Raw genomic sequence first — 27,715 nt, forward strand, 5'->3', positions numbered from 1 at the left:
GGCTCAACTCAGGGTGGGTATTGCTGGGGAAGGGGAGCCCCATGGCCACCGTCCATTGGTGGCTGCCCCCAGCTCTCAGGGAGCTTTGGCTGGGTGATGATGAAGGGGGGGGGGTGCTGAGTGTTTCCTCCCCCCACCACTGCAAGGTTCATCCTGGCTGCAATGGGAATGGTGCAGTGATGGGGATGGGGATATAGGGGACCGGTACCCCTGTGCCCTCCTGCCCAGCGCTGCCCTGCACCAAGCCCCTCTTCACACAGTGCCTTCTAGGGAGAACAGGGGGTCCTGATGGGTCCCCCCTCCCAGTGCTTCAGGGATGGGGTGGGAGCAGCCCCCAAGTTGTGGCCATGCTGAGGGGAAGCTGCTGTTTTGGGGCCTCTTGCTGCTGCTTCGGGACACCCCTTTTAATAAAACCATCTCAGTGGTTCAGCTCCTGGCTTGTGTTGGATGTGTCACCCCCCCAGTCACAGTGGGGGACCCCCAATCACAGTGGGGACCCCCAGTCACAGGGGCACTCTCCCATCCCTACCCCTCCAGCACAGCCCCAGGGCTGGGTTCAGCAATGAGCACAGTCTCCTCTGGCTTTAAATAAAGCTTTTCCATTTTATTAATTATTATAAGCATATTTTTAAACATTTGTATAACTTTCTTAATAAAATATCCTGGAAGAGACAGGTTTTAAGTTCCCCAAGCAAGGCACTTTGGGGGGGTTCAGGCTGGCCACCCCCCTTCAGAGGCAGAAACAGCAGCACCTAAAATACAGGCAGGTGTCAGGGTGCTGGTCCCTACTCCATGCACACACACACACACACGAGTTCTGCCAACCCCACCAGCACCTCTGCATGGGGCTGTGCCTGTCCCTGGCCCCACAGCGGATGCCAGCTCTGCCCCACCAGCACTGCGCTGGCCAGAGCTCTAGAGCTGGAGCCATCATCTGTGCACAGGACTGGGAAGCAAGAGCTGGGATCCCTCCTCTGCCTGGATCCAGGCAGCCCAGTCCCATTGGAGACATGGGGTGAGCATCACCTTCACTGCTGAGCTTTTAATCTGAACTTAGCTGCTAGAAGGGCCTGGGGTGAGTGAGGGCGGCCAGGGATGGGTGCTGGGTGCTGTTATCTCAGTTTGGATGCAGTTACCCCAGCCTGGGTGCTGTTATCCCAGTTCGGATGCAGTTACCCCAGCCTGGGTGCTGTTACCCCAGTTTGGATGCAGTTACCCCAGCCTGGGTGCTGTTACCCCAGTTTGGATGCAGTTACTCCAGCCTGGGTGCTGTTATCCCAGTTTGGATGCAGTTGCCCCAGCCTGGGTGCTGTTACCCCACGCCTGCCCCAGTTCTCACCCCATCAGGAGCAGTGCAAGCCACCCAGTGCTGCTGTATCCCTGTCATCACATTTTCCATCATCCCATTGGCATCCCTAGGCCATGGGTGCACTGCTGGTGGGCATTCCCAGGAAGCCCTCAACTGGGACCAGTGGCCGATCCCTGGGGCAGCTGGGAGCATCCCGTGCACCCATCCACAGCAGGGCTAGTGCCAGCCTCCCCCCGGGTGCCCCAGTGCTCGGGGGGCAGATAAAGCATCTCCTCGTTAGAAAAGAAGAAACTAAGGCAGAAGAAGGACAGAGCAGAGTGCAGGGGGGACCCCGGGCTGGGGCCTCCCCAGTCTGACCCAATAGGACCACTTGGCTGTAGCCAGCCCCGCACAGCAGCGGGGTCTCCCCCCCCGTAGGCAATAAGGTCTTGGTGTTTCCCATCCCCTCCCTTTCCCACAGCACTGCCCTCCATCCCCGGCAGCACAGCGGGTCCTGTTCCCCCTATCCCAACCCCCAGCATCACCAGGGCCAGTCCATGGTGGGGGGGCCAGGCTAGAACTCTGTCTGCACCCCCTCACCGCTCTCTGTCGTGCCTGGGGGCTGTGGGGGGGTAACAGCCACCTCCTCGCCTGTCTCCTTGTCACTGGGCTGATGGCAAACTGAGCCGGTGGACGGTGATGGGGTCTTGGCTTCGGGTGCAGGTGATGCTGGTGTACCATGGGGCAGCTTGCCCTCTGGTGGGACATCGGCTCTGGGTTTGGGTGATGCCGGCATGGTGTGCTGCACCCTGGCTCCTGATGGGGTATCAGCTCCAGGCACGGGTGATGCTGGTGCAGCCGGTTGCACACTGGCTCCTGGTGTGCTATCACCTCCAGGCACGGGTGATGCTGGTGCAGGCAGTTGCACTTCAGCCCCTGATGGAAGCTCGGCTCCAGGGACCGCTGATGCCGCTGCAGCATCCCCAGCCCCTGACACAACATCAGCCGCAGGCGCAGGCGATGCCGCTGTGGCGTGGTGCACCCTGTCCCCATCGCTGGCTGCACCCTGGGAGGGGACATCCCCTGGGACAGACGCTGCCACCGCCACCTCCTCGGTGGCACCACTCTCCCGCTTGGCGTCAGTCCCGTTCCTCAGCCGCTCCTCCACCTCACCGGCACCCCCGCGGCTCTGCTTGGCCAGCGCCTCCCGGATCTCCTCCACCCCATCCGGCGGTGGCTCCTCCGGCTCCGGGGGCTGCGGGGACCCGGGCTGCAGCAGCGCCTCGGCGCCCACGGCGTAGGGCAGGAGCCCGTCGTCATCCTGGATCACCGACACCACTTGCTTGGCCCTGCGGCGCCGGTCGCCCTGCGGCTCGGCCTCGGGCTGGGAGCTGGGCTCGTCCCCCCACTCCATGGGGATGCTCTCGCCCAGGAGGTGCAGGTTGGGGTCGCTGTTGTGCATCACGACGCTGTCGCGGTACAGGTTGTGCTTGCGCTGCACGGCCGCCTCCTTCACAGCTGCGGGCACCGAGAGAGGGGTCAGAGGGGCTGTGGGCATGGGGCAGAGCCCACCAAATCCAGGCATCTACCCCATTGCTGCCCTTTGGCGGTATGGAGCCAGTTCAGCGTCGCACCACTCAGCTCTGACAGTGGGAAGGATGGGGGGGAAGATGCTGCCAGCATCCTGCATGGGGTCATCCATCCTCATGCAGCCTCCCCCAGCACCCTGCTGAGGAGCACCTTCCCTTCTGCATTCCCAGTATTCTGCATGGGGTTATCTTGCCCAGAGAAGCTGTGGCTGCCCCATCCCTGGCAGTGTTCAAGGCCAGGTTGGACACAGGGCTTGGAGCAAGCTGCTCTAGTGGAAGGGGTCTCTGCCCGTGGCAGGGGCTGAAACCTGATGAGCTCTAAGGTCCCTTCCAACCCACATGATTCTATGATCTCCCTCCGCTGGTACCCAGCACCCATCATGGACCCTGCAGGTGATGCTGAGCCCAGGCTTGGCTTGCACTGACTACACCCAGCACCCACCCCGAGTGCTGGAGCTCCCTGGCACTGCAGGGCTCTACCTTGCATGATGTCTTTCATCACCGACTGTAGCACGACCTCCTCGTAAGTGTTCTCCACCAGGATGAAGCTGGCAAAGTCCTCGAAGATCAGCTCCTGAAACTTGGCTAATTCCTGCCATGGGGAAAGAGGCTGCTCAGCCAGGGGGGCAGTAGGGAGGGATGCTCCAGCCCCCTCACCCCAGACTTCACCCTCTTACCCCCTTGCAGGTCGGCGCCAGCTTTTTCAGCAGGAAGGGGATGGTGATCTGCAGCAGGGCCTCCCTGAAGAACTTCTTCCGCACGGTGCTGCTGTCATAGTCGTATTTCTGAGGGGTGAAAGAGTCAATGGGTCAGTGAGATCCTTCTTATAGGATCCCAGCCTGGTTTGTGCTGGGGGGGACCTTAAAGCTCCTCCAGCTCCAGCCCCTGCCACGGGCAGGGACACCTTCCACTAGAGCAGCTTGCTCCAAGCCCCTGTGTCCAACCTGGCCTTGAACACTGCCAGGGATGGGGCAGCCACAGCTTCTCTGGGCACCCTGTGCCAGCGCCTCAGCACCCTCCCAGGGAAGAGCTTCTGCCTAAGAGCTCATCTCAGTCTCCCCTCTGGCAGGTTAAAGCCATTCCCCTTGGCCTGTCCCTACATCCCTTGTCCCAAGCCCCTCTCCAGCTTTCCTGCAGCCCCTTCAGGCACTGGAGCTGCTCTCAGGTCTCCCCTTCAGGAGCCTTCTCTTCTCCAGGCTGCCCCAGCCCAGCTCTCTCAGCCTGGCTCCAGAGCAGAGCTGCTCCAGCCCTCGCAGCATCTCCATGGCCTCCTCTGGCCTCGCTCCAACAACTCCACGTCCCTCTTGTGCTGCTGCCCCAGAGCTGGATCAGGAGCGCAGGGGGGTCTCCCCAGAAGGCAGCAGAGGGGCAGGATCCCCTCCCTTGGCCCAAGGCCATTGAACGCCACCAAAGCCCGGATCCGCACCCCTCACCTTGAGCACCCTCTCCAGGATGCGCTGGATGGACTTGCAGAGGTCGTCCTTGCCCTGCAGCTTCCCCAGCTCCTGGTGGAGCAGCGTCTCGAACGTGTGCACAGCATCATCCATTTGCTGTCAGCAGGGGCAGATGGTCAGCACCCGGGGACCCAAAGGGACCATCCCGCCGCCCTGATGGGTTGCACTCCCTTCCCCTACACCCCGCTCCAGGTCTGGCTGGGTTAGAACCCAGAATTGGGCTACTGGGTTTGCTGGTGCCACTGGGCTTGGTGGGCTCAGTCTGGGTGCTGAGCTAGAAGGATGCCCCATGCTGCTGCCATGCACTGCCCCACTGCTTGGGCTCCAGACCTAAGGGAATGGCCAGATCCATCACGCAGCCTTAGGTGGGTACCAATGACATGAAGGCCCTTGAGACAGGGCAGCCAGGGTGGACCAGCCTGGGCTCTGCTCTGCCTCTGCGCAGGGGGACACAGGGGGACCTCGCTCCCCATCCCACCTGTCTCATGTGGATCTGGGCCCTCTGCTTGAAGACGGACGTGCTGGTGACATCGAAGCGCTGCTGGAGACCCTCCAGTTTCAGCTGCTCCATCTTCTCATAGCACGACTGCATCTTGACCGGGTGGAAGGCCAGGTGGGAAAGCTTCTCCATGTACTGGGGAGCAAAGCCAGGCTCAGCAGGGCAGGACACGCACAGGGGCTTCATCCCCACGTGCTTCCCGTGGTCCCCTAGTGCTGCCTACGCTGAGGATGCAGCAGGACTGGCCCTGCCACCCCCAAGCCCTCCGGCCTGCAGGGTCTCACCTCCACCAGCTTCTCCAGGCCGCCTTCATTGATGATGTTCATGTTCATGTCCGTCACCTCCTTGAAGAACACCTCCCGCACCTCGGCAAAGCCCTGGCTCGTGGGGGTCATCAGGGCCTCCAGGATGGAGGGGATGTAGGGCTGGACGTGGTTACGGACGCACACCTCCGCTTTGGGGAGGACAAACGCTGGGCAGAAAGCAGGGGTGAGCACGGTGAGGCTCCTTCCAGCCCTTCAGATCAGCTCCTAAACCCACCCCAAAGAGGGGGACGTGCCCCTCTCCGCAAGGCCCTACAGGAGAAGGCTTCCATCCTTGCAGGACAACACAGGGTGTTAATGCAGAGGGCCCTCAGTCTGCACTGAACCAGCTCCTACCCACTGCCCACCTTGTCCCCCACCTCTCAGGACAATGACAAAGAGGATGCGCACCCCGGCACCTTCTGGCATCTCCCAAGGGTTCCAGGCCATGCTGCACCCCAGGAGCACCACACCTTGGTGAAACAGCGGCAGTGCCACACCAGGGACACAGCTACATCCATGTCCACATCCTTGTCTCCATGCCCACATCCTTGTCTCCCCGCAGGGCTGTACCTCGGATCTTGCTGGCCAAGTGCTCCTTGGAGGTGATGATCTGGTCCATGTCCGTGCGGATAGTGCTCTCCATCTGGGGCCGCTCCTGCTCGCACTTGGCCATCGCTGCATCGTACTGGGCATTGGTCTGCTCATAGACCATCCTATAGACAGCATCCGAGATCTGGAGAGAGCGAGATGGGGAGGTCAGCAGCCCCACCCCATGCTCTCTATTGCCCATCACCTCCAGCAGGAGATGCCTGCAGGACCTGCCAAGCCTTCACCGTGCCCTGACCAGACCCCTTGTCACAGGCTGACAGGAGATTTTGGCAGCAGGGACCCCCCAGCTGGGGGAGATGAAGCTCCCATGGAGCAGAGATGGTTCAAAGTGGTACCCAAGGGGCAGAGAGCTGAGCATCTGCCTCTGTGAACCTTCAGGCAGATCGGGGGAAATAGGGGGGGGGGGGGGGCTGCAGGGATGGGGGGGCTGGAGGGATGAGGATGTTGCAGCGATAGGGGGTCTGCAAAGATGGGGGGGTGCAGGGTTGGGGGGCTGCAGGAGTGGGGGTGATGGAGGGATGAGGATGCTGTGGGGATAGGGGGGCTGCAGGGATGGAGAGCTGCAGAGATTGGAGTGATGCAGGGATGGGTGGGCTGCAGGGATGGGCGTCTGTAGGAATGGGGGAGATGCAGGGATGGGGGGGCTGCAGGGATGAGGATGCTGCAGGGATGGGGCCTGTTGGTCCAGGCAGGAGAGCCCATGACTCCATTTGAAGGCTGTTCGCTCCATGGGGTCTCGGGAGCCCATCCCATGGTGGGGTTGAAGCTGCTCATTGAGGCTTCACACTCACTTCACAGGCACACGCAGTGATTCCGGGGCTGGCAGAAGGCAGGGCCACCCCCCTACCACTCCCCCCCCATCCCCCTGGGGCTTCCCAGCTTTGCAGCTCCAACCACAGCTCCTGGAAAAGCAGCGTTTGGTCGGTTTTGGGCTGCTCCAGAGGCACATTCCAGGCCTGGTGGTAATTACCCATCAGCTCTTAGGGATTTAACAGGCGCTTCGAAAGAGCCCTTGGTCTTTCACAAGGGTTCAGCCTGGATTTAGCTTGTGCTGCTCTAAAAATGGCTCACTAAATATAGCCAGGATGGGCTCTGCTCCAGGGCTGGGCTTCCTCCTGCCTGCTTCCGCACCCCAGGGACAGGCAGTGCAGGCAGGGCTGCTGTGGGGACAGTAAGGAGACAGCATGGAGAGTAAGGATGGAGGGGAATAAAGGATGGAGGGGGATAAAGGATGGAGGGGAATAAAGGATGGAGGGGGATAAAGGATGGAGGGGGATAAAAGATGGAGGGGAATAAAGAATGGAGGGGAATAAAGGATGCAGGGGAATAAAGGATGGAGGGGAATAAAGGGTGGAAGGGGGATAAAGATAGGAAGGGAATAAAGGATGAAGGGGAATAAAGAATGGAGGGGGATAAAGATTGGAAAGGAATAAAAGATGGAAGGGAATAAAGAATGGAGGGGGATAAAGGTTGGAAGGGAATAAAGGATGGAAAGGAATAAAGAATGGAGGGGGATAAAGGTTGTAAAGGAATAAGGGATGGAAGGGAATAAAGAATGGAGGGGGATAAAGGTTGGAAAGGAATAAAGGATGGAAGGGAATAAAGAATGGAGGGGTATAAAGGTTGGAAGGGAATAAAGGATGGACAGGAATAAAGAATGGAGGGGTATAAAGGTTGGAAGGGCATAAAGGATGGAAAGGAATAAAGGAGGGGGATAAAGGTTGGAAGGGAATAAAGGATGGAAAGGAATAAAGAATGGAGGAAGAATACAGGATGGAGTGGGATAAGGAATGGAGGAGAATAAAGGATGGAGGGGAATAAGGATGGGGGGAATAAGGACACGTGTGAATAGGGATGGAGGAGATTGAGGATGGCGGAGAATGAGGATGGAGCAGAATAAGGAGGTGGAGAACAAGGATGGTGGAGAGTAAAGACGGTTTCTTAGGGGGCAGAGAGGGATGCAGGTCAGCTGATGCCCCCCCGGCAGCCCCATACCTGGATCCACGTCCGCTGGCGCTCCTGCGCTTTGCCCTTCAGGCGGGGCCCGATGGCGTTCCTGAGCTCGGGAAGCAGCTCCTCCATCACCAGGTTGCTCAGGACCTGCGGGGGCAGGAGGCTGTGGGGGCCCTGCTCATCCCACATCCCTGCCTTGGGGCCGTGGGGGGAGCAGGGGCCCTCACCTGGGTCTCGTTGCCACACAGCATGTCCCACGTGCCGTACTGCTCCTTCGACTGGCGGTACATGCGAACTGCATCCGTGAAGGCTGGAGCCTCCACTTTGGAGTCCTCGGAGATGCCTGGACACGAGGGATGAAGGGGATGGGGATGGGGATGAGTGAGCAGCTGCTGCAGCACCCAACCGTTTTGAGGGGTCCCTTGTGTCCCCCATACCTTCAGACCCACACCAGGACTGGGAGACCCCATCCCAAGCCTCTGACCGGGCTGGGGGCAGCAGTGGCTAGGGGGGTCCCAATCTGCACATTGAGGGCAGGGAGGGACCAGGAGCAAGGGCTGGGCTGGATGAGGGGGCTCAGTGACCCCCAGTGCTCTATGGGGCCCCCATCAGCAGGATGGGGCAGCCAGGGGGGGCTGGAGGAAGGAGGGGACCATGCAGGATGTGGGGAGGAAGAGGAAAGCACGTGCTGGGAGTGAGTCACCCCTCAGGGTGCTGGGAGCCCCTGGGGAGGAGGAGGAGATGGGGCAATGGATGGGCAGGAGCCCAGTGGCGCATGGCCCGAGAGCATGGGATGACGGTGGAGGGTCAGAGCACGTCCCTGGACCACTCAGCAAGCTGTGGAGATGGAGCCAGGGCTGGTTTGTCCTCCCCAGCCCAGGGCAGGGAGCGGATCTCTTCCAGTCACACAGATTTTCCTAAGATGATTACATTGAACCCAAGCCTAAGCAGCTTTTCCTAAGGGGCAGAGGGGAAAAAACACGGAGAAAGTCAGGTCTGAGCCTTTCTCAGTGCTTGGTGGGCCTGGAGCTTCTCCATCCATGGCTCAGCATCACCTCCTGGGCGGGACAGCCCGGTGTGGGCTTCACGCTATGCTGTGGGCTTAACACCATGGTAAGGGCTTCCTGCCATAGCAGAGCTCTATGGCCAAACCTCATCCTCCAAACCTGGGGCTTTGTCCCATAGCACAGGAGAATCCCCTCTTGCTGGGGAAACTAAAGAAGGGGTGTGAGTCTGGAGCCACTTCTTGCCCAAATCACAGCTACAACAGGGATAACAGCCAGCGCGGTGGGCAAAAGGCATCACACGGGACAAGGGGCATCCCTGGAGCAGCCAAGGGCACCCAGGCTCCAGGGAAACCAGGCTGGACAAAAGGGAGGGGAAAATCCCCACCCTCATCGCACCCAGAGGCAGAACCAGAGCCTCTAATAGGGAAAAGGCTAAGTGGATTGCTTGACAACAAAAGAGCTTTCATGGAATTGGAAACGGCATCTGCAAGAGCAGAGAGGGGCGGAAATGGGGCTCAGGAGGGAGGAACCATCCCAAAGAGAAATCCAGGCTGCGGAGATGCAAGAATCCACAAGCACCGAGCATCCCTGGGACCCCTGGGACCCCGTGGGGTGTTCCCATCACATGCTGAGGAGGAGGAGAGGCTCCCAGTGCCTAAAGGGGCTGCAGGAAAGCTGGAGAGGGGCTTGGGACAAGGGCCTGTAGGGACAGGCCAAGGGGAATGGCTTTAACCTGCCAGAGGGGAGACTGAGATGAGCTCTTAGGCAGAAGCTCTTCCCTGTGAGGGTGCTGAGGCGCTGGCACAGGGTGCCCAGAGAAGCTGTGGCTGCCCCATCCCTGGCAGTGTTCAAGGCCAGGTTGGACACAGGGGCTTGGAGCAAGCTGCTCTAGTGGAAGGTGTCCCTGCCCGTGGCAGGGGTTGGAGCTGGAGGAGCTTTAAGCTCCCTTCAACCTAAACCACCCCATGGTTCTATGATCCCTCCCTCTCCCCACCGCCACTTACAGAGACCGTGAGATGCTCAATGATACTCAAATCATCCCCTTTGGCCCCAGACCCAAACCAACCTCCATGGGGGTTGGTTGGAGCAGGAGGATGCTTTCCCCCCTCCCCATAGCCCCACGTTGCCCCCCCCCAGCATCCCTCACCATTGTTGCAGTGCCGTACGCAGTCCTGGAACACTGCCCTCCACTTCTCCTGCTCCTTGCCTGTCATCACACAGAAGTAATAGTGCCGGGCATAGGGGTGCCAGAGGATGAGGGGGAAATCCGTGGGGCACTTAAAGATGGGGGTCTGTCCCAGTTTGGGTGTCACACCTGCCAAAGAGGGGAGGATGCTGTGAGGAGCAGAGCGGGTTGGGGATGTAGGGCTGGGGGTGCAGCAGAGACACAAAACATCCCTCAGCTCCCTCCCAGTGCCTTGGCTGTGAGTTCTACTAAAACCATGGTCAAAGGATGCTCAAATTCTCCCAAACAGGAAATCAGAAGTGAAAATTAACAAAAAGGTAAGAAAATCATTATTTCTAGTGGTCCCCAGGGATGCTACACCCCAAAATCAGTCTTTATAGAAGATCTAAAGAGATGCTACACCCTAAATAACCACCCCTCCTTGAAGCTCCATAGGGATGCTACAGCCCAAAACCACCCTTTCCAGAAGGTCCCTAAGGATGCTGCACTCCAAACCCACCCTTCCAAAGGTCCCCAGGGATACTACATCCCAAAACCACCCTTCCAAAGGCCCCTGGGGATGCTACACCTCAAAACCACCCCTTCCAGAAGGTCCCCAGGGATGCTATAGCCCAAAACCACCCCTTCCAGAAGGTCCCCAGGGATGCTATAGCCCAAAACCACTCCTTCCAGAAGGTCCTCAGGGATGCTACATCCCCAACCCACCCTTCCAAAGGTCCCCAGGGATGCTATAGCCCAGAACCACCCCTTCCAGAAGGTCCTCAGGGGTGCTATAGCCCAAAACCACCCCTTCCAGAAGGTCCCCAGGGATGCTATAGCCCAAAACTACCGCTTCCATAAGGTCCCCAGGGATGCTATAGCCCAAAACTACCGCTTCCATAAGGTCCCCAGGGATGCTACATCCCAAACCCACCCTTCCAAAGGTCCCCGGGGATGCTACACCTCAAAACCACCCCTTCCAGAAGGTCCTCAGGGATGCTATAGCCCAAAACTACTGCTTCCAGGAGGTCCCCAGGGATGCTACATCCCAAACCCACCCTTCCAAAGGTCCCCAGGGATGCTATAGCCCAAACCCACCCCTTCCAGAAGGTCCCCAGGGATGCTATAGCCCAGAACCACCCCTTCCAGAAGGTCCCCAGGGATGCTATAGCCCAAAACTACTGCTTCCATAAAGTCCTCAGGGATGCTACATCCCAAACCCATCCCTTCCCTTCCCAAAGGTCCTCAAGGGGCACCCAGCAGCACTGGGGACCCCGAGCATCCCTGCTCACCCCTAGGCACCAGCAGCACTCACCAGGCAGGCTGCTGTTCACCAGCTCCAGGTACTGGTCCACCGAGGTGAGGATCTTGTAGCCAGCGCTGTTGATCAGCAGACGGGGCGGCAGGTCCCGCTCATAGGCCTGAGCAGAGAAACACGGTGATGGATGATGGGGGGTGATGATGGGGTGTCCCCCTTCGGGGCTGGGCCCACCAGCGGTGGGGGATGCCCCTCACCAGTTTGTTCTCATAGAGGACCAAGCCGTAGTTGTGTGGGACCACGCAGAAGCGGTTCCTCCACTTCTTGTTCTCCTCGATGTAGTGGAAGAGGTTGCCCGAGTAAATGACGTGGTCCTCGAGGGGCACCTGCAGGGAGGAGAACACGGGGGGGGGTGGCACAGGGGGTGCAGGGAGAGGGGCAGCTCCATCCCATAGGCACAGCCTGGTGCAGGGAGCTTGGCAAAGTCTTTGGGGGTCAGGGTTTCTGTGCTGAGGGTGCCCAAGGTCACCTCTGGGTTATGCCCGATAGCACTGCAAGTTCTGGTGCCTGATCATGGAACCCAGCCTGGTTTGTGTTGGGAGTTTGCCTCTTCCCTGTCCCACATGGAGACCACGGTGGGGCACAGCTTGCTTCCTGCCACCTGCAGCTGGCCTCTGACCTGCACCCCGGTGGGACCTTCTCTTTGATGGCCAGTACCAAGCAGTCCCACTCGTGCCCAGAGAAGCTGTGGCTGCCCCATCCCTGGCAGTGTTCAAGGCCAGGTTGGACACAGGGGCTTGGAGCAAGCTGCTCTAGTGGAAGGTGTCCCTGCCCGTGGCAGGGGTTGGAACTGGAGGAGCTTTAAGGTCCCTTCCAACACAAACCATTCCATGATTCCATGAAGCCACCTCATAGAGCCCAGCACCAGACGATGCTTAAACTCTCTGGGCTTCCCAGAGGATCAGCATCAGGAGCAAGCTGTCTCTCCAGCCCCTCTGGCTCACACAGCAGCAGCATTTACTCCATTCCAAACACAGGCTGAGCAAGCCCAGAATTCCTGGCAGGAATTATGATCCCAGGAACATAAATGAGAGCCAAGAGCTCGGGAGAGCGCAGCGGCGCCTCTGCTGCCTCGGCCACCCACCATCCACTACGGTGGCCATCAGGAGGGACCAGCCAGGGCTTGGGTCCCACCGTGCTCAGGACCTTTTCCTCCTCCCTGCTGTGTCCATCTCCTGGTTCGCAGGAGCCCCATTGCCTTCCCTCAGCCCCACAACCTCACACGTTGGGCAATGGGAGCTGTGGGAGCAGCCCAGCTCAGCAAACAGGATGAGGCACTCGCTGCTCCTCTGAGCTTCCAAAGGCCTTGGAAGGGGGAGAAGAAAGCACAAAGTCCGGCAGGGCTGGGGACAGCAGGAGGGATGAGAACCGGACCCTAAGGCTGTGAGCAGGGATGGGGACAGGAAGGGGGGGTGCCAGCTCCAGGAGGGCATCAGCATCTCCCCACGGTGGCTCATCCAAGGAGAAGCAGCTTTAGAAGCACTGCCCAAGGCACATGGAGCCCTCTAGGGGGGCTCTAGGCTGGATGCCAGTGGAGTGCTGAGCTCTGACATGGGAACACAACCATGAAACAGGGGAAGCTCAGGTTGGACCTAAGGCAGAAGCTCTTCCCTGTGAGGGTGCTGAGGCGCTGGCACAGGGTGCCCAGAGAAGCTGTGGCTGCCCCATCCCTGGCAGTGTTCAAGGCCAGGTTGGACACAGGGGCTTGGAGCAAGCTGCTCTAGTGGAAGGTGTCCCTGCCCGTGGCAGGGGTTGGAGCTGGAGGAGCTTTAAGGTCCCTTCCAACCCAAACCAGGCTGGGATTCAGGGATTCCATGGCCACCAGTGCTCGGGGAGCTCCAGCACAATTGTCCCTCCTGCACCTCCTCCTTGCCCCAGGCAGTCACCAAGGTGTCACCACCCAACCCTGGCATGCGTCTGGGACAGGCAGGTATGTGCCAAACAGCTGGGCTGGGCTGGGAGTGCCCTGTGCAGGGACTGGGAACGATGGGGACTGGGACCGGGGTGGGGATGTGCAGGAAGGGCTGATTGAAGAGAGCCTGGTCCTGGCACTGCTCCTCCGTGAGGCCCAGAGCACTTAAGCATCATCTGGTGCCGGGCTCTATGGGGTGGTTTCATAGAACCATGGAATGGTTTGTGCTGGAAGGGACCTTAAAGCTCCTCCAGCTCCACCCCCTGCCAGGGGCAGGGACACCTTCCACTGGAGCAGCTTGCTCCAAGCCCTATCCGTGTTTGAAAGCCCCTCCTTTCCAGCCCTGCACAAACACAGAAGCCTATTCCCATGTGCAACCACATCTCCTGCTTCCACAGCACCCCCAGGGCAGCAGCTCCACTGACCTGACCATGGAGGGACCCCAACCCCTTTCTGCTGATGAGCAGCCTCATCTGGTACATCTGCCTTTGGAGGTGGGAAGGGAGGGCAGGATCCATCCCTGGGTGCTGCAGCCACGGCACCAAGGAGAGATGATGCTTGGAGACCTTTCCCAAGGCAGGAGGCACGAGGTTCCCGGAAGCTCAGAACAAGCTCCTCTTCCCTATGGGGTCAGGGATGCCTGCAAGGGATTCCTGCCCTCCACAGGCATTTGGAGCATTCTTCACACCCAACAACAGCCCAGCACACCCTGCTTAGGGCATCGCTGGGCACAGTGGGGTCCAGGAGCTGCCAGCCTCCATAGGGGCTGCAGCCAAGAACCAGCCTTACCCGGGTGCGCTCATTGCATGGATTGGGAAGAAAAACCACCCTGGGGAGCCCCATGTGCTGCACGGGCGGTGCACGATGCCACGGGGATGGGCTAGACCAGCGGCACGGGGAAAGGGGGTGTTCCCAGGCGCAGTGGGAACGGGGATGGAGCTCCCGTCAGCTCTTACCTTACGGTGCAGCAGCTGAGCCTGTGGCCCCCCGTTGCCTTCGATCTCATAGCGGACGCTGTTGAAGAGCGCGACCCCGAACTGCTCCTTGTAGCACCGGCAGAACTCACCCAGCACCTTCCCCGTCCTCTCTGCAGTGGGACAGCGCGGCTGCGTTAGCAGGGGTGGATATGGGGGCTCCTCTGCACACACACACACACACACCCAGGACACCATCCCCATGCACACAGGCACCATGTGGGGCCAGCAGCATCGCTCTGTGTTGGCCTTTTCACGCTGATGTCAGGGATTCTGCTCCCCGGCAGGGAATTCCCGACATGGAGCTGATGCCGGTGATGGCTTCCCGTGCCTCGGCCACTGAGACTGGGGGCAACGCTTTTCCAGCCCCAAGCATCGTTCATCCCCACCCGACCCCACTGTGCCCCATAAGCACAGGGAGGGAAGTGCTGATGCTCCAGCAAGGAGATGAGAAGAGGAAAGGACCCACGAGCCCCCCTTCCCCCCCCCATGTCACCCCCATGTGTGAGGCAGAGACCCCCACATCACCCCATGGTGCTGGAGAGCATCCCCTTCCTCGGCATCCCCATGGATGCCCGGGGCAGGAGGGACACTGCAATCACCCCCCAGCCCCCAAGGCTCCTTCTGGGCCATCAGTCACAGGGGAAAGTGGGGCTGCATCCCCCCAGCCTTTGCCAGCACCCCTGCCCCACATACACTGTTCCCCATAAAGAAACCCCCGTCCCATGGAATACCCTCCCCATGTACACCCTCCCCCACGGAGCAACCCCTGTCCCATGCAGCACCCTGCCCCATACAGACCCTGATCCATGGAGCACCCTCCTGATGTAGACCGTGCCCCGTGGGCAACCCCTGCCCCACACAGCACCCACCCCTCTCCCCACACCAGCTCCAGGAAGCTCCTGCACCAAACCAACCCCTCCCCAAGGCATCGCAGCTTCCCCAGGGCTGCCGTTGGCCTCCCCTTTGAATCCTGCTCTCAACTTCGCCCTGGAGCCTGTGAAAGGAAGGAATCCAAGTCTCCTCCAGCCCTTCCCGACGGCTGGAGCCGGTGCCAAGGCACTGGGGAGGAGCGACGCAGCGCTGGGGGCACGAACCCAGACTAAACACCCCCCACGCTGGCCCTGGCACCGCTCACCGGAGCCGAGATCCCCGCAGCAGGCAGGGAAGGAGCCGTTTGCCGCAGGGGATGCCGCACATCCCGTAGGACCAGAGCAGAACACCGCTGGGATAAAGCCGTCCCAGGGGGGATGCGCCGCGACGGAGGCAACCATCCAGCATCACGCTGGCAACCCCTTCCCAGCCAAACAACCCTTCCTCATGGCAAAGAGCGAGGCGCCTGCACATCCCAGCAGGGAAATTCCTCACCCCGGACTTGGCGTTTTCCCCTGGAAAAGAGCCTGTGCTGCAGCTCAGCCTGAGCCTGGCTGCGGCTCCGGGCAGCGACGCAGACAGCTCGCGTTGGGAAGGCCATTCCGAGGGTTCCTTTCCCTTCGGATCATGGGAAAAAGGAGCTCCTTTGTCACTCACTGTCCCTGGGTAGCCAGGGCCCGACTGGGAGCGTTGAAGCCGACGGGAAGCAGGAGCCGATGACCTGCAGGCACTGAAGCAGATCTGCAGCCAAACACTTGCAGTGGCCAAACCTTGCCCAGCTCTACGGGGACAGAGGGACCACGGGGGGCACATCCCACGGACGGTGGCTCCAGCACTGCCCTGGGCACCCGTTTCCAGTGCCTGAGCACCCCCTGGGGAAGGCTTTGCCTGGTGGTTGGGATGCCCAGAGCCTTGCCCCTGCCCTCCCTGTGCAAAGCTTGCCCCTGAGCCCTTTATCTCTGCCTGCAGCCACGCACGGCTTAGTCCTGGGCATGGCTGTGGGAAGGGGGAATGGGAGGCTGAGGAAGTGTAAGGGTGCTGGGGCTCCCGCTGGGACAGGCGCTGGCACCTGCCTGGGACCACAAAGCTGGTGATGGGCTGGGATGTGCCAAGGGACACAGCTCCTGCCCCTCCTGGACCTGCAGCCAAAGCTGCTCAGACAGGGATGGGAGGTGAAGGAGCCAGTGCCCAGGGTGCTGCAGGTTGGGGGGGTCAGGGCACCCATTGGCATCATCAGCAGGGGGTTCCCATCCTCTGCCCTCTGTGCCTGGCTGGAGCACAGGTGTGATGGGGAACGGCTGAGGGACCTGGGGGGTTCAGTGTGGAGAAGAGAAGGCTCAGGGGGGACCTGATCGCTGCCTACAAGTGCCTGACAGGAGGATGGAGCCAGGAGGGGCTGGGCTCTGCTCCCAAGGAACAAGGGATGGGACAAGAGGGAACGGCCTCAAGCTGCCCCAGGGCAGGTTTAGATGGAGCTGAGGAACAATTCCTGCCCCAGAGGGTGCTCAGGCATTGGAACAGGCTGCCCAGGGCAGGGCTGCAGTCACCGTCCCTGCAAGTGTTCACAGCCCATGGAGACGAGGCCTCAGTGCCATGGGTTAGTGGTGGCCTGGGCAGTGCTGGGAACGGGTGGATTTGATGCTCTTAAAGGTCTTCTCCAACCTGTTTGAGTCTATGGTTCTATGATCCTATGCCACATCAGCTCCACATCCCCAGCCATGCTCCATCCCTCCCCGTCACATCTCCAGGGACCCGCGCAGCCTCCCCATCACCCACCAGCACCCCAAGGGCACAGCAGAGCAGCACCCCAGGGACACCCTGGCAGGGTGACCCAACAGGCAGCACAGATCTGTCTTTGTCCCTATGACACCCGAGGACAGAGGAGCCCAAGGGTTGTCTGGATGGAGCCATCCAGGTCCTGCTCCTGCCCACCTCCCCAACCGGTCGTGCCAGCGCAGCCGTCATGGAGCCCAAAGCATCATCACCAAGCCCAAAGCATCTCCAGCACAACAGTCCCAGTGGGAAGGCAGCAGTCCTCAAGCAGCCAGGGTTGCAGCCCAAAGGCACGTGCAGCCCTCACCTATGGAGAGGTCACAGCCTGGGCAGAGCAGCCCTGGTCCAGCATCCGTCCCTTTGAACCAGGGCAGGAGGTGGATTTCACCCTCAGAAGCCACAGGAAGCTGCCCAAGCTGGTCCAGCAGCCTGGCCTTGGGAGCATCTCCAGCACCATCAGCAGCCACACACATGCACATCTCCAGGCAGAAGCCAGCTCTTATCCTGGCCTCCCATACGAGCAGGGCCAGCCCCAACTCCAGCATCAGAGCAAAGCCAAGGGGAAAACACAGCCCATGAGCTCCATGTCCAGCCCAGAGCCCTTATCACCTGCAGAGCAGCATGGGCAGCCTGATCATATCCTTCCCTCCAGCTACTGGGATGTGCTGCCTGCAGCTCTTCACAGAACCACCCTGGCGCTTGCAGAGCTCTGGAGCACCAGTGCTCAACACCTCATTCCCCTCAAAACCATGTGAAAATGAGAGCGATGTTTTAAATAGCCCAGGCCAAGGCCAGCAGCATCAGCAGCTCTGGCAGTGGGAGGTCAGAGCCTCGGCTGGTCCTGCTGCAGCGTGCCTGGCCCATACCCAACAGCAGCGTTTGTTTTGCCTTTGCTCAGCATCCTCCAGATGCATCCATGACCCATCCGCACCTTCACAGCACATCCCACCCAGGACAGAGCCCAGCAGGGGCATGGCTCAACCCTGATGTCTCCTGGGGTTTGGGGACCAGCTCAGCCTCCCCCAGCATTGGAATGCATTGCACAGCGCTGGGCAAAGCTGCTCCTCAGATGAGCATCACCCCTGTGCCCTTCCAGAGATACCCGAGGAGCTGAGGATGGAAACAGCCTTCCTACCTCCTCATGTGGCAGGATCTTTGGTGAGCAGCAAAGGGTTAAAGCGTAAGAGGAAAAGGGCAGGGAGGATGGACCCAAACCAGCCTTCACCCCCCTGCACCATGCAGGAAGGTGCTGGCAGCCTCTGGGGATGCAGAGCTGTCCCCTGCTCCCCACCCTGTGCTGGCAAGGGACAGGGATAGGACAGGGAGCAGGACGTGAATCCACACACAGCCATGCACAAACATGAACACCTATACACACCCCCCATGCACACACAGGTACATACCCCACATGCACACCCATGCACACACCCCCAGGAGAGCCTGGAGCCCAGGGCTGACACATCCCAGCAGGAACATCCGTGTGCACCCTCCCTGCAGCCCACATCCCGCTTTCCACCCTCAGAGCCCATCCCTCACTCCTGGGACACCTTCCAGACCCCCATCATCCTGCCATTTAAACGTATAGGGCAGAGGGAGCCTTTGACATCCCAAATTCCCCAGGACCCCCCCCAGTCTCTGTGGCCGGGATGGGTGGGAGCATGACCAACCCTTGTGGGATGCCGCAGGGATGCCTCACCGGAGGCAGGGAATTTTCCTCCTGCTCCAGCACATAAAGAAGGATAAAGCCAAGGACACAAAGGCCCATTGAGGCAGAGCCCGGGGCTGTGGAGCCCTGGCCCCCGCATGCGTGATGGATGCTTGCTGGCTCATTGCCCATGGGACAGCCTGAGTCAGCCCCGGCTCCCCGCCACCGTGTCCCACGTCCCCTCATTGCCACCTCAGCAATGGGGTGGTGCAAAGGGATGTGTCTGCAGAGCAGTGGAGGAGCAGACACACAGGAGGACCAGGAAATCACATCCCCTTGCTGGGGGTCATTGAACCAACCGGGGTGGAAAAGACCTTTAAGAGCATCAAATCCAACGTTACAGGGTTGGATTTGATGCTCTTAAACACTTGCAGGGACGGTGACTGCAGCCCTGCCCTGGGCAGCCTGTTCCAATGCCTGAGCACCCTCTGGGGAAGGAATTGTTCCTCAGCTCCATCTAAACCTGCCCCATGCTGCTGGTGACAACGGGCATCCCGCCGGCAGGGCACGGCCAAGGCTGCTGGGGCAGGACCTGAAGTTAATCACTGATGCAGCCAGTGAAGGATGAGAGAGCACAAGCAGGTTGCTGGGGCAGCAGCACAACCGGTGGCACCCACAGGGACACCCAGGGGTGGCACACGGTGACCCCAGCCCAGCCAGCTCACCCCTCGGCTGTGATTTGCACATGGGTGAAGGGGCCCTTTCCCTGCTCCTGGGTGCAAGGGGTGCTGTCACCAGGACATCCCTGGCTGTCACCACCCAGCCAGCGGTCCCCATACCCAGCATGTGAGAGGGGTAGGAGGGTCCCAGGATCCTGTCTGCATGCCAGGGAGCACGGGAAGCACCCGGAAAGTCATCCAAGCATGCACGCTGATCCCCCCGTCCTGCCCCTCACATCCCATTCGGCTGCTCCCGTTCTTCCTGGTAGCCCAGGAGGACAATGAAGATGGCTCGTCCAGCAAGGAAAACCCACCACAAGGACAAGCCCATCACAAGGGGGTTGATGTCAGTGGCTGGATGAAGGGTGGCCATCCTGCACCCGGGGCTTTGCCCGCTGCCTCTGGGGATCCTGAATCCTGGCATAGGGCAGACGATGTGTCTGGGCATCCCCCACTGTGGGTACACAGCACGCTGGGAATGGGGTGCGCACCGAGCGTGCCAGGGGTGGGGTGCTGAGACCTCAAAACAGCAAATTTGGGAATGTGAATCCGAGTTCATTCCCACCCAGAAACACAAACTCCTTCCTATGGGCCTGGCTCAGCCCAGCCGAGCATCCCCTCCCATGTAGAGCAGGAGAGATGGAAACAGGGAGAAGCAACAGGGATGACAGCGAGGATGGGGACAGTTTCCCCTCTTCCCTTCACACAAACCCACCCACACCAGGCTGTTATCTGAACTGAGCTTATCCTGGAGCACACCGGGAGCAGCTCTCCCTGTGCTCTCCTCCAGCTCAGCACCGCGGGATCACCTCCTGCCTCCAGCACGCTCCAAACCCCAGCTACAGCTGGAAGCACAAATGGGAATGGGGCGGCATCCTGCTCCCCCCCCCACATCCCATCCCATCCCGAGCAGCCGCTGCCCTCTGACTCACACCACTGCGGGAAGGGTGGGTGGGCAGGACGGGGGCTGAGCAGGAAGGGATGAGGCAGCAGAGCCAGGGAGGAGAAACCAGATGGGCCCAGGCCTGAACCGGTTCATCCTCTCCCTGCCCCTGCATCACAAGGCTCTGCCCCCACATGAGTCAGAAGCAGCCGCGGTGCCAGCGCCGGGCTGGGGCACCCGCTGGGGACACGGCTCTTTGCTGGTGCCTGCACCAGCCCCCTGCAGCATCCTGCATCCCGGCTGCATCCCGGCTGCGTTCGTGGCGATGCTCGTCCCAGGGGCGTCCATCCCCATGCCGGCAGCACCCTCCTGGTCCCCCCACACCTCACCCAGTTGTGGTGGTTGCACAACGCTGCTCCCAGCCCAGTGCAAACAAACCTGCCCCAGCACGGCTGCGGCAGGATCTAAGGCATGAAATCCATGGGGCCAAAGTGAAGCAGCACCTGCAGCAGCACCTCCTCAGCACAGGAACAGGCAAAAAACCCCACTCTTCGGTGCCCTTTACTTGCTTCTCCTGCTGCCCAACCCCACCAGAGTCAGCGCCCTGCGTCACCCCCATTCCCGTCACCCCCATTCCCGTGGCTTGGCAGCACTTCCAGCCCCATGGATGAGGGATTTGTGTTTTCCTGCAGCTGGTGTCCCGCTGCTCCCCGGGAACAAGGCTGCGTGCGAGGAATGTGCACGTGAGTCACAAACGGCATCTGGGGCCTTGACACGTCTCCGGAGGAGCTGGCTGGGGCTGGATGGAGCCCAGCATGAGATGTGTGCGCTGAACCTCCCAGCCCAAACGGGAGGGAGCCAGGCAGAGGATCCCCCTCCTGTCCTCCCATTCCTGCCTGATCCCTCATGCCTCTCCCTCCGACTGGTGCTTCTGTGGTGATGCTCCAAAGCCATGGGGCCCACAAAGGCACCACAGCTGGGCTAAACCCACCCCAGAGTCAAGCCCACCACAGGATGTGATGGCACCCGCAGGACAGTCAGGATACGTCCCACAGGCAGGGAGGTGGCTGTGGGTAGAGGAAGCATTCCCATGGAGCAGCTTGGCTCAAGCTGGATACCCCCAAACCCTGGCTGGACCTGGCTGCAGACATCACCACGCATGGCCCCCATCCCCAGGGTCCCACCAGTGCATGGCCAGGCTGGAGAGGAGCTGCAAACCCAAGGCAAAGTGGCCAGAGCAGGGGGAAAGAAGACTGAGGAGCTTAGGCAGAAGCTCTTCCCTGGGAGGGTGCTGAGGCGCTGGCACAGGGTGCCCAGAGAAGCTGTGGCTGCCCCATCCCTGGCAGTGTTCAAGGCCAGGTTGGACACAGGGGCTTGGAGCAAGCTGCTCTAGTGGAAGGTGTCCCTGCCCGTGGCAGGGGTTGGAGCTGGAGGAGCTTTAAGGTCCCTTCAACACAAACCAGGCTCTATTCTATGATGGAACTTGGGCATCTCTGGGTCCCACAGGCTCCCGGTACCAGGGGGTGGATACATCTCTGGGATGCTCCAGCAAATGCTCCTGTGCTTGGCAGGGGCAAGCAGCAGCCCCTTGTGCCCAGCCCCAGAGACAGGAGCTGGACCTGGCACCCTCCAAGCTGCTCAGTGCCAGTGGGAAACCCAATCCCATACCACGGGAGGAGACCAAACAAAGCCCTTTATGTGTCCGGACAAAAAACCCAACCAAACCCAAGAGGTGTTTGAACAAAACAGCCCTGAGCCTGCCCTGAGCTCTGCACAGCCCCTGCTGCTGTGCCCGGCGGACATAGGGTCCACATGCCCCACAGTGCTTGTCCCACACTGTGCCCTCATGATGCTCCCTGCTCCCCACTGAGGGTCATGCCCTGAAGCACAGGTCCATGGGGCTGGCAGCATCACCAGCATCTCCCATCAGAGCAGCTTCCAGTGTCTGAAGGGGGCTACAAGGGTGCTGGAGAGGGACTCTGCATCAGGGACTGGAGTGATAGGACAAGGGGTGATAGGTTCAGACTGAAATAGGGGAAGTTCAGGTTAGAGATAAGAAGTTCCTGTGCCAGTGGCAGGGGGTTGGAACTGGAAGAGGCTTTAAGGGCCTTTCCAACACAAACCATTCCATGATTCTATGATTCCTTGCTATGGGAGTTTGGGCAGCAGCCAGCAGAGCAACGTGGCTCCTAGGCAAGGCAGGGATGTTCCCAAGGCTGGGATGTTCACAGGGCTGGGCTCTGTCCGCAGGTGATGCCCTGCATGCACTGGGATCAGAGTAAGGGACTCAGGATGATTCCCATGGCAGCTCCACCATCACTTTGGTGCCTGGGAGCTGGCAGCCCTGCTCTCCTGCCCCACACAGCAGCACTGAGGTCACCCCAGCATTGGGGCACGTCCCGTCGGGCAGAGAAACCCCCAAAGGGGCATCACACCAGGCCCCAGGTTGTCCCATCCATCCCTGCTGCATGGGGACATCCCATCCTGGGGACTCCCGTCGCAGAGGGGGTCTGAGCCCCACAGGGCAGCAGGGCATGGAGAAGGGCACCGTGCTCTACCAGCCAGAGCTGGGACCTGCACTGAACACTGCTGCCCTTTCCCTTTGAAAGGGGGGAAAAGGTGGAGTTTTACTCTTTCCTCCCCATCCGGTCCAGGAGCTGCAGGAAGCGCACTTGGAATGAGCAGCTCTGCTCTGCCCCTTCTTCCCCTCCTGCCTCCGAGCTCTCCAGGACCAGAGCTGGGTCCTGCAGGGGCAAAGGGGGTGCTCAGCTTTGAGTGGAGACCCGGAGCCCGCCTGCCTTCACACCTCACCTGCCAGCTGCGTGGATGAGCATCCCTGCATCCCTGCTGACATGCACAGAGCGCAGCGGTGGTGGTGGAGGCAGGAGACCCCCTGCGAGCAGACAGCGTGCTGCTTCCCCACGTCCCTGCTCCTCGGGAGCAAGGGCAGGGCAGGATGTGAACTAGAGCCTGCAGTGCTCCAGGAGGGCTGGAAATGGGATGGGGGGGGTCTGACACGGCTCCTTCCCACAGCCTGGCACCAGGCTCCTGCACACATGGTCTGTCCATAGCACCCAGCACTCCCTGGGTCCCCATGGACCAGAGCTGTGGGTACACTCAACTGGGGGTGTTTTAGTGCTTGTTTCAGTGATTGTCCCCATGTCCATGTGTCACCTCTGCTCTCCCCAGCATGGCAGTGCCATGGGTGGGAGCTTGTTGCAACCTGCTGTGGGGCTGGGGCAGACGGACAGGAGCCCGATGGTCCCCAGAAGGGTGGAACAGAGCTGAGCTCTACGATGAGCTCAGCCCTAAGAGCTCATCTCAGTCTCCCCTCGGGCAGGTTAAAGCCATTCCCCTTGGCCTGTCCCTACAGGCCCTTGTCCCAAGCCCCTCTCCAGGTTTCCTGCAGCCCCTTCAGGCACTGGAGCTGGGTCATGGGAAGCTTCTCTGACCAACAGCCCCAAGTGCTTCTGCCCAGGCTGCTCCATCCCCTCTCTCCTATCCCCCTTTGCTGGGGAGGGAGGAACTCCCAGGATGGAGGTCAGGCTGAGCACAGCGAGGGCTCCCTCCTCCTGCCCCTATGGGAAGGCCACCAGCACACGAGGACCATGTCCCCTGCCCCAACACGTTGGTCTGGCGAGCCCCATGTCCTGACATGAGAGCTGCAGGTAAAGCCCTGGCGTGTCACAACCAGCCCTTGCCCTGGCAGGGAGCCCTGACGTGCCAGGGAGATGGTTACTCCATGAGGAAAGGAGACACACGCGTGGTTAGGAGACACCACACACATCCCAGCACCCATCGGAGCTCCCTGCTCTGGTCCCCCTGCGGCAGGGTGAGGGTTTCAGCCTCACACCAGCCCCAGTGCCCATCACCGGCAGCCACCACATCCAGGAGCAGACGAGTGGCCAGGCTAGGAAATGAGAGTCACGCTCAAGGAAGCCACAGCAAACCTCTTCCCACTGCTGGGAACCTGTTCCCACAGCCTCTGGCATTTGCTGGCACCACCAGACCTGACCCCGCAGCCCATCCCGTTGGCACACAGCTTCCTGGGAGGAGAAGGATGCTCCTCATTGGCATGAGATGGAGAAGTGGTGTGGAGAGCTCAGAGCAGCTTCCAGGGTCTGAAGGGGGCTACAAGGATGTGGAGAGGGACTCTTCATCAGGGACTGTAGTGATAGAACAAGGGGTGATGGGTTCAAACAGGAGAAGCTGAGGTTGGATGTAAGGCAGAAGCTCTTTCCTGTGAGGGTGCTGAGGCGCTGGCACAGGGTGCCCAGAGAAGCTGTGGCTGCCCCATCCCTGGCAGTGTTCAAGGCCAGGTTGGACACAGGGGCTTGGAGCAAGCTGCTCTAGTGGAAGGTGTCCCTGCCTGTGGCAGGGGTTGGAGCTGGATCAGTTTTAAGGTCCCATCCCAAACCAGGCTGGGATGCTGTCAGGGATACGCAGCCACTGATGCCTGGCAGGCACTGCAGGGAGAAGGCTGTGGGATTGAGGTTCAGTGTCACCAATGCCACCACTGTGTGGGCTGGCATCTGCTCAGGTCCCACCCCACGTTCACAGCTGCTTTAGTCAGTAATTAAGGAGCTGGCAACTCCCTGGGAATGCCAGAGCAAGGTGTGAGCTCCCAGGGACCCTCCCTGCGCTGCCACCCACCTCCCCATCCCACCCGGCACATCCTGCAGCAGCCCTGCGCTCTCCCAGGACCAGGGGCAGAGCCACCCAGCTCCTGCCTGCCGTGCTCCACCTCACCCCCTAGAGAAGGGGTCCATGGGGCTCGGACACACGAGGGAAGAGCTTCACTCAGCCCCTTGCTGATGGCACCCATTGCCCTGGACAGGAGGGGTCTGCGCAAACCCAAAGGCACCCGGTGACATCTCAGCTTCCTCACCCCATCCCTGCCAGCCTCGTGTCCCCAGGGATCTTGCCTGTGCTGGGCATCATTGAGAAAGGAGAGTCCAGGCCCTGAGCTGGGCGCAACTCCTAACCCACGTTTGGGAGGAAGAGGAGGAGGAGAAGGGCAGCCCGAGGGTGTTAGCAAAGAGCTGGGTGAGTCAGGCCAGGACAATGTCTCAAGCAGGGCAGCAGGAGGAAGCACGTAGGGGTCACAGAGACTCGGGAGAAAAGGGTGCAGGAGCTGCAGCAGCACTGCCTTAAAACCACCCCAGTGTAGATCCCACCCCTGGGCTGCCCCAACAGCCACAGTGCAGGGATACTGGGACAGTGCAGGGAGTCAGGGACGTGCAGCAGAGCAACAGCAGTGGGGGAAAAAAAATATGGAACCACGGAATGGTTTGGGTTGGAAGGGACCTTAAAGCTCCTCCATCTCCAACCCCTTCCACGGGCAGGGACCCCTTCCACTAGAGCAGCTTGCTCCAAGCCCCTGTGTCCAACCTGGCCTTGAGCACTGCCAGGGATGGGGCAGCCACAGCTTCTCTGGGCACCCTGGGCCAGGGCCTCAGCACCCTCACGGGGAAGGCAGGTCTCCCTCCTGCCTTAGCCCACCTGCAGCGCTCATCCCACAGCTCCCAGTGGGTTCTGAATGAGGCTCTCCCCATGTCCCCACTGCCCAGGGCTTGCTGCTGGTGGAAGGGGCTGCAATCACAGGGAGCATTGCCAAGCCCTGAGTCCCCATCCCTGCTGCAATCAGGGGCCACAGCAGCCTGGAAGCTCCTCCAAGCTCCCGATAAGACAACCAGGAGAAGCTGCTTGGAGAGGGGATGGATCCATCCCCAGCAGCCGCAGGAGCAGCAGGAAGAGAACAGGCCGAGCCAGGCAGGAAAGCCTGGAGTTCTCCCTGCTCATTGCTTTGCATTCTGACAGCAAGTCCTGCCTTGCCTGGTGGGTTCTGGCTCCTCCCAGCTCTGGGGCTTTCACCCAGCAAGGAGCCTCTGTGCTCAATGAACCCAGTGCCTCCAGTATCTCCCAGAGAGGTTTCCCAGTGCAGGAGGGTCTCCCCTACCCACCTGGAACCTCAGGAGCTGCAGCACGGCACAGGACATGCACCAGCCCCATCTCCATCATCCAATTTGCCTGGAATCCTGTTTTCCCCATGAGAACTCATCTGCACCCCCCCAGTGCAACCGCTCAGTCCCTGCCAGGCTGCAACCATCCACCTTGACCTTCAAACACGTCATTTCTGGCCCAGCGGACACAGATTCCTGCATAGTTATTCCTTGTTATTCTTTGGGATTCAGATCACGGGGCTTGGGCAGGGAGCGATCTATGCACAGTTAAAGGAAGTTTCGGGATGTGCTTTGGACCCGATGCAGTGAGCAGCAGGGCTGAGCCGGCGCTGGAGCAACCCCATTGAGCTTCAACTGTGCAACACACGAACCCCATAGCGAGTTCCAAACCCTCCTCCGGAGCTCACAAACCTGCTGGCACCCTGTTGAGCCACATACCACGGCAGCATTCCTGCCAACCAGCCCGCACGGCATGGCCCATGGGCCCCATCGCACACCGGCTCCGTGCACCGGTGCCACCACAGCCACCCCACGCTGCTCCATCAACACCAGCCCCTGGGGATAAAGGACTCCAGAGCCGCTCCCATGGCTTTATGGTCGAGATAAAGATAGGACAGAGCCACCTCCAAACCCTCGGCACACCCCAGCCATTGAGCTCGCTGCACAAGGTCCAGCACAAAGCCACCGGCCAAGGTGCGGCTTCCCTGTGGGGCTGCCTATGGGGTTTTCAGCCCGGGGAGCTGGAACTGGAGCCGGAGCGTGGCAGGGAAGGGCTGGGAGGTCAGGTCCTGCCTGCTCGGGAGCCCTGGGGAGCACAGCACAAGTGACGCAGAGCGGCTTGGCAGGGGTGGCCCCACTTACAGGGGTCAATGAGACACCCCGGGCACCCTCCCCGCCCCAATCCCACTGCACAGAAGCCGTAATTCCACGTTCGGCCATTCCCAGGCTGCACGGAGCACACATCCTGTGCCGGGGGCAGAGACGCCCGGGCCCTCAATGAGCACATTGTCACCCTTCCCCGTCCCACAGCGTTTGGTGGGGGCCGCGCCGAGCCCTGCCTATGCACAGGGGTACCCCAAGGGTGCAGCCGAGCCCTTCCCTCCACCCCAAACCCCCCTTGCGAAGTGCTTCCCTAGGGATTCCCCAGCACTGCTAAGGGGGAGAAAGTTCATCTGCCGGCCCAGCCCCAGCGAATCCCACGCTGACAGTGGTTTCCCGGCACAGGACCCGGCTTGCCAGCACCAATCCGGACCCCGGCTCCTCGCCTTCCCTCCCCGCAGCCCGGGGAAGCTCAAGCGCAGGAACACCGGAGCCAACACAAACACCCTCGGCACAACCCAGCCCTTCAGCTGGGAAGCAGACAGGCACTTCGGGTTATCCCCCCCACCCCCGCCCCGCTCCGGGATGTGTCCAGCCATGGGATAGGCGAAAACACAGGGAAAATGCAACGTGGTGGGAAGAGGAACTAAAAGAAAGGGAGGCGAGAAAAATAAGGAAGTTTGAAGTGTGGGAAAGAGGGGAGGAGGAGGCGGGAGGCTCGCGGGAACACGGGGAAAAGGGGGGGATTGAAGAGAGGGATGGGGAGAGCCCGAATGGGATGAGAGGAGCGGGGTCGGGAGCTCACCGGCGATGTGCTGGCGGCGACCCTCGTCCAGGTGCGTGGAGACCACATCTCCCATGGCGAGCGGAGCCGGGCCGGGGCGGGCGAGGAGGAGGAGGAGGAGGAGGAAGGCAGCGCCCAGGGCGGTCCAGGCAGCGCGGCGCCCCACCGACCCGCTGCCACTCC

At 60.6% G+C, this 27,715-nt stretch overlaps 1 protein-coding gene and 1 long non-coding RNA gene across 4 annotated transcripts; one reads left to right on the top strand and one right to left on the bottom strand.

The window, feature by feature from the left end:
• LOC130598178 (uncharacterized) lies at positions 1 to 611 on the top strand. The gene is made up of 2 exons (XR_008971954.1): positions 1 to 469; positions 510 to 611. It is a non-coding gene; the product is annotated as an uncharacterized LOC130598178 (long non-coding RNA).
• On the bottom strand, positions 584 to 27,715 carry NIBAN2 (niban apoptosis regulator 2). Of its 3 annotated transcripts, none has more exons than XR_008971953.1 (15): positions 27,554 to 27,715; positions 14,056 to 14,186; positions 11,385 to 11,513; positions 11,185 to 11,290; positions 9,852 to 10,019; positions 7,925 to 8,040; positions 7,740 to 7,844; positions 5,706 to 5,868; positions 5,115 to 5,302; positions 4,810 to 4,965; positions 4,311 to 4,427; positions 3,555 to 3,662; positions 3,358 to 3,469; positions 1,317 to 2,806; positions 584 to 1,116 (listed from the first exon to the last, which is right to left on the bottom strand). XR_008971953.1 is itself a non-coding variant. In XM_057407377.1 (15 exons), exons 1-15 carry the CDS (start codon positions 27,606 to 27,608, stop codon positions 1,863 to 1,865), a joined length of 2,538 nt encoding a protein of 845 aa, XP_057263360.1. In that variant the 5' UTR covers positions 27,609 to 27,715; the 3' UTR covers positions 1,240 to 1,862. The 3 variants fall into 3 exon arrangements, 2 of the variants coding, with proteins under 2 accessions (XP_057263360.1, XP_057263359.1); XM_057407377.1 differs by lacking the exon at positions 584 to 1,116 and having other exon boundaries at positions 1,240 to 2,119; positions 2,180 to 2,806; XM_057407376.1 differs by lacking the exon at positions 584 to 1,116 and having other exon boundaries at positions 1,240 to 2,806.

Source organism: Pezoporus wallicus, unplaced genomic scaffold, assembly GCF_028554395.1.
Source record: "Pezoporus wallicus isolate ANWC-B61680 ecotype Strahan unplaced genomic scaffold, APGP_CSIRO_Pwel_v1 contig_8234, whole genome shotgun sequence".
Taxonomy (NCBI): Eukaryota; Metazoa; Chordata; class Aves; order Psittaciformes; family Psittacidae; genus Pezoporus; species Pezoporus wallicus.

Bases quoted from the DNA above. Each gene is read 5' to 3' on its own strand.
- NIBAN2 (XM_057407376.1), bottom strand. From the start codon at position 27,608: ATGGGAGATGTGGTCTCCACGCACCTGGACGAGGGTCGCCGCCAGCAC. The intron at 11,514-14,055 runs GTAAGAGCTGAC...TCCTCCCTGCAG, and splicing joins CTCAGCTGCTGCACCGTAAG to GTGCCCCTCGAGGACCACGT. The intron at 5,869-7,739 runs GTATGGGGCTGC...CGCTCTCTCCAG, and splicing joins GCCAGCGGACGTGGATCCAG to ATCTCGGATGCTGTCTATAG.